The sequence below is a fragment of the Egretta garzetta genome, unplaced genomic scaffold (assembly GCF_000687185.1).
Source record: "Egretta garzetta isolate BGI_Z169 unplaced genomic scaffold, ASM68718v1 scaffold127, whole genome shotgun sequence".
Taxonomy (NCBI): domain Eukaryota; kingdom Metazoa; phylum Chordata; class Aves; order Pelecaniformes; family Ardeidae; genus Egretta; species Egretta garzetta.
In genome coordinates, this window is record NW_009260132.1 from 538634 (window position 1) to 544633 (window position 6000).

The 6000-nt window shown below is 38.7% G+C and overlaps 1 protein-coding gene across 1 annotated transcript in view; it reads left to right on the forward strand.

The window, feature by feature from the left end:
* Positions 1-6000, forward strand: part of VPS41 (VPS41 subunit of HOPS complex) — a 106999-nt gene that overhangs the window by 45658 nt on the left and 55341 nt on the right. Inside the window, exons 6-7 of the mRNA XM_009641558.2 lie at positions 1536-1598; positions 2713-2778. Coding sequence (XP_009639853.1) covers positions 1536-1598; positions 2713-2778 — 129 coding nt within the window. The remainder of the gene's footprint in view (positions 1-1535; positions 1599-2712; positions 2779-6000) is intronic.

The following is a 6000-nucleotide window of genomic DNA, read 5'->3' on the forward strand; positions in this document are numbered from 1 at the left end:
GGGTTCTTGTCCTTTGAACTGATCTTTTTAGAGCCATTAAGCCTCCCTTTTTGTGGCCCATTACTGGTATTCACTGGTTTTGTTCAGCAGATCTTTGTCTAGTGGGTGTTTTATTTTTCGTTACTATTAATTTTTGGTTTTCCCCCTGAAGGAATCGTGATGGGGATGGGAAGAGAGAAAGAAATAAGGTTAAAAGATCTCTTAGGTCTTTGATTCCAACTTGGTGAACGTGCAGGGCAGCATTACTGAAGGAATTACCTTTTCCAGAAAATAAGGATGAATGACTAAACGTGTCTGAGAACCTTCTAAAGTAGATTTGCTGTCAGGCACGGTTTTCCACTGATCACTCCACAGGATGGTCTTTTCTCTGCATTCCCTCACCAGCAGTGTCCATCCCTGCTTGAGGCAGTGGGTGGAAACCTCTTAAAATCATAATGAAAAGGAAAACAATTAATATTCTCTGTGAAAATCATAATTAGTAAATCAATTACTAATTCCTGGCCGTAAGTCTTCAATGCTATTTTACTCCTAAGTTCTGCAGAAACTGAGTTGTCAGCTGTCTCATCTGAGAATTGGGGAAGGAATGTTGCATGTTGGATGAAGACATGTGAGCCCGTAAGAGACACAGCATATGGGTTGTACTTACAAAAAGCTTGAGAAACCCTATTCTGTAGTCATAGCATCTAAGTCTAATAATATATTTCTTAACACTCTGTACCTGTTCTGTAAGTAAAGGGAAGAAATCATTTAAAAACCTGTTAATTCTCTTAACAGTAGAAACATATTTTTTTGGTTTTGTTTTTGGTTTGTGTTTTTTTTTTTTAATGTTGAGCCTTCTTCAGGTGGATTAATTCTGATAGGTATTCTGATGGCCTGTGGTTACAACTTCAGTGCTGACTATTAAATGTACTGAGACATCAAATTAGATGAGAAGGCAGGAATCTTCAGAGAAAGACGTTTCCAGTGGTCATGGAATAAAACAAAATAGTACTGAATGCACTTGGGAGGAGGAGAGGGTGCCAAGAAACACATGGAACTTCATTTTCAGGCTGGTTTTGCTTTATTGTCACAAATTTCTTTTTTCTTATGTAAACCGTGTATTGCTTGGAGGGGAAAAAATCCCACAGTTCTTTCTCAGAAAGGAAGAGTTTTTAATTTATCTTCCCCTGAATGTTATTATGTTGCTCTTACCTTACTTAGATCAGTATCTGTTAAACAGATTTGATCAGCCTAAAGCAAAAGGAACTTGTAGGTTTTGCTGTGTTTGTAACAAAAAAAAAAAAAAAGAAAGAAAAAAAAGATTCAAATAAGTACTTTTGTACTGCTGCAGATATTTAGCGATACGCCATAATAGAAACCTGAGATGTCTCAATTAACTCTGAATTGTTAAATATGACTTTTTCTTCTTCAGGAAAAAAGATGCAACTGTTAGCATTCAAATTAATCTTCTAGTTGTTAGTGATTTACGTTCATTTTTAATGGTCAAGTGGTTATTAGGTTAATATTTTGGGGTTTTTTTTTATATACTTCTTTAGGTGCAGGTGTTTGGATTGTATTCAGCGGAAGAGTTTCATGAAACGTTTGACTGTCCTATTAAGGTAAGTGCTTGTTTTAATCTTTAGTAATTGTGTTGTTGTCGTCTTTAATAACAGAAAGGTCACATTGAATCTAAATGAGAGAGAGGAATACCACTTCCTTGTAATGTTATTCAAGTCACTAGAAAATAGCTATCTATCTCAATATAAAAGCTTTTGATCTGGTTAGGCAGGAAGAAAGCCGATCTTGGTTTTGTAAGAAGTATTATTGAGTTTTTCAAATACAGAAGGCAAAGTGAAAGAGAAATTGTCCTGTTTCAGCTGTTGCCTGTCTCAACGTATTTCTTTCTTTGTAGATCTGTGATACAAATTCTGAGGGTTCTGTTAACTGCGAGGTCAATATTTTGCAACAAATTTATATCCATTAAACCTATCTCGGGATAAGGCAATGGGTGGCAATGCTGATGTACCCTGTTTGAAGGGAAAACTTCAGTTACATTCTGCTTGAGAGATGTGTGGCTGCCTGGCTGTTGAAAAAGCACCTTTAGTAGGCATATGGGAAGATCTGGAGGTTTTTTATCAAAAAATGTTTCTTGCAGGTGGTGTGGGCAGCTCGGGGTCTTCCATGCTGCACTGCTCTTGGGGAGGGGAAGAAAGGAATGAGGTCATTAAATTTTCGCACGCACGGGATGTGACTCACTTGCCTCCCAGGCCATTCCCACTCCTACAGCTGCATCTCCCACACTTGACATGTAACATGTAAGGCAAAGAGGCTGTTTAAGGTGCGTTGATGCTACACAAGGTTGTCCGGCAACAGCGCTGAGGTAGGCCCCAAACGACTTAATTGGGGTAGCCCTTGATTGCAGCAGCCCTGTGCTGCACAGCCCTAACTCTGCTGCCTGCTGTGCAAAAATAGTAGTAGTTCAATGTAACATGGCCCTTGGTGTCAGGTGTGTGACTTGTCACATGCCATATAATACGGAGAATTTTCTTCTTTTCTAGGCAAATGGAGATGTCTGAAACAGCTAGGCTCTACTTCAGAGAAAGAACTCAGCTGTAATACTTGATACTTGGCAGAGGGTTATCTAGTTTAAAAAGTGGTGTGGTGCTCCCAGTAAACTGTTACTTAAGCCACAATTGTATCTATTTTTTTTTCTTCTCCCCTCTCCCCCTCCAGATTGTTGCTGTTCATCCTCAGTTTGTAAGATCCCACTTCAAGCAATTTGTAACAGGAGGGAAAAAGGTAAGCGGTCATAGTCTAATAAACTTAAGCTGTCTTTAGACAGCTTTTCAAAATAGCTCAGAAGACTGTATGTGACTTTCAACACCTAGAGCAAAGAATTCTGCTTTTTCCTTCTCTTTCTGGTTTGTATTTCAAAACATTCTTTCTTAATTATGACTAATTCCAGGGGGGGGAAGTGCACTTTTTATGTTAAAAACATGTTGCAACAAGTTGAGCTTCAGAGTAGAAATACTTCTGTCTACATAGTCTGGAAAAAATGTCATTTGCTTTTCCTAGGCTAGATGATATTCTTTCATTTTCATTTGTTGAAGTGGGAGCAGAAGTTAGACCTTGATACTGATCTTTTACAATGCATGTTGGACCTGGTGTTTGGGATTTTTCTTTTGCTTTATCTGTGGATGATTTTGGGGGTTTTTTTGGTGTGGTTTTTTTTTTTTTTTTAAGTAAACAAACCCAAGTATTTTTTTCAGTTCTTGTTCATGGTGTGGGGTTTTTTGTCGGTTTGTTTTTAAAGTAATTCAGGGGAGCTCTTGGTAGAGTAGAGCTCTCACTTCTTTAAGTACTTGTATCTGTGTAGTTGAAGTCTTCTACTTGGGGCAGTTGTTCTTTTAAATGTGCATCAGGTGTCTTATTCGAAAAAGTGTAGGGTGCGATTCTGACTTCAGATCACAGCTGTTTCCAGGTCCTACAAGTATCTTGTATCATATTGCATATTTTCAGTCAAAATATGAAAAGTTTGATTTGGAACAGTTTCTTGAATCCATGGAATTTTCCTGTTGCCTTCTCTTATGAATTAAGGATGAACAATCCTCACTTACAGATGCATCAAACCGAATGCCATGGCTCTCCCTTACCAGTGTGTAAGAAGCATAGGCTTCTAGTGCTGAATACAACTTAATTTTCATTAACAGTTCAATATGTCTCAAAGCAGAGCTGTGGGGTTTTTTTGCTTTTTAAGTAATGTGTATGCTTGACAGCTTTTGCTGGCTGGTCAGAGTTGGTGTTGTCCTTAAAATAATGCACAGTCAGTGTATGTCTTTGTCAGCCACCAGTTTGTGAAGCTTTTTAGTGCTGATAAAAGGAGTATGGAAAGAGAGAAGCAGGGAATTAATAGAACAGGGCTCCGTCAGGTGGTAAAAGAGCTTGCATTCACCTGATGCCGAACAGAAAAAAACATCAGGGAGTTAACACATTCTCTTTGGTTATCTTTGATTACTTGACAGGTTGTTTTATATTCCATCCTCTGGAGAATGGTATACTCATTCTTAATGCATTCATTTTTTGCTGAGGAACTTTCTTCTTCAGGAAAACTTTAATTGACATCTTAACGTAAGGTATTTAGCATTGAAATAAATGTCCCTCGACACCTGTAATTTGATTTTATTGATACATAAAACCAACAAATAAAACCTCTTAGCCTTGTGGTAGAAACCCTTCCCCTATCCTCCTTGCCTCCAGAAAGAGCATATGTGCTTACTTAAAGGCAGCAACAAAATACTCTGTGAAAATTCAGAAAGTTAAATTCCATTTACTTATTTAGCAAAGATTTTTTTTTTCTTTTTCTGAAAAGAAGGCCTTGAAAAATATCACTGCTTTTTATTTACAACTCTGCTTAAGTATAAAGCCAAAGAGCTGCATGAGGGCAGCAGGCAATGGGGAGTTGGTCCACAAGAGCAAGGAGAAGCAGGCTGAAGCGCACCATCTCAGGCTGCTTCTCTCTCCCTGTGCCTGGAGGTTGTGCAGCTGGGTGAGCCCCTTTGGGGAGCGGGGCGGGACCTCCTATGGCTCCTGAGGTCTCTGCGCTTTTAGCCTTTGCACGGACACAGCAACTTCATTACAAATAGCTGGCAGTGGTGGGAGGCATGCCTGTCTTCCCCACCCGCACCAAGGCAGTAAGAATGACGGTAAGGCTATCCTTGTTTTGGATCAAGCTTAAGAGAAAGCTTTGCTTAAAGCCCTCATGCTATGCTCCTTGTCTGAGCTGCATTCAAAAACATAGTGTGAAGTGTGTGACCTCTTCATCCAAAGGGTTTTGGGATTTGTCTTTGTTTTTTTTATTGTTTTGGGATATGGTGACATAATGTATATTAGCATTTTAAATGTTGGCTTTTTTATTTAAATTGTTTGCTAAAATAATCTGAGCAGATAAAAGGACCCAGAAAGAAATTTGATCACTTCCTGAAACCCCTGTAGCTGCATTATATTGTTGTCTCAGAATATGAGAAGGATGTTCTTGATTTCCTACTTGAATTTCATGCTGACTTTGGTTTACAGTGAAACAAAATAAAACAGCCAAATCACATGTGCACACAGGAAACAAGAACTTGCCCCCCCAACCTTAATACTCTATTTTGTCTCCTCTCAAAAAACCACTTCAAGATCTGCTTAAATTTATTAATTTTATAGCCAAGCATCTGCCTCAGTAGGATCCTTAATGAATGGGATAGGAGGGCTATAACTGTAAATTACCACCTCCTTAATTTTTTGAGAAATATACAGTTCTTCATAACAATATAAAATGAATTAAAAATATACTTCTCATTTCAAAGACCCACTGCAGAGCATTCTGCAAATGTTCAAGGTGAGCAACAATGTCTTTAAAAAAATGAATGTAGAGAAAGAGCGGGGAAAAAACTTAAGTGACATGCTTCAGGGATGTGTGGTGCAGGTCCTTGGTTCCCAGCACAGGTGGATGGTTGGAACTTGGGTGAGTTGTTGTGTGATGCTGAGATTTGCCACATCTTAGAAGTTCAGTCTGACCTAAAGCTGACTTAAGAGCAGTGCTTCTTAGGGTAACTGCTTAAATCATTGCAGATTGTTGGAAGCTTGCATATGTTCATACAGTTGCTTAACTAGGCATGTACTAGAGTCCTTTAAGAGTGGTTTTTCTCTAAACTGTATTACGAACTAACTAATCTATTTAAATTGTTTGCTTATTAAAGCAATAGTTTTTAAAAGTAAAGAACTTTGTTGACCTTGGGATAACATCACTGCCTTTGGGTTGGAAAGGCTTTTTTTCACCCCCACCCCCCCTTTTTTTTTTCCCCAGTGAATTAATGTTACCTGTGCCTAGAAACAAGGCAGGTACTGGAGAAATGTTGACAGGATTGCAGTGAGAAGCAGTAGGTGCTGTACTAGAGGCACCCCTCCCCTTTATCTCTGCAATTAACTACAGCACTATTGCGATGACTTGGCAGATGATGGTAACCCTGAAATAATAAT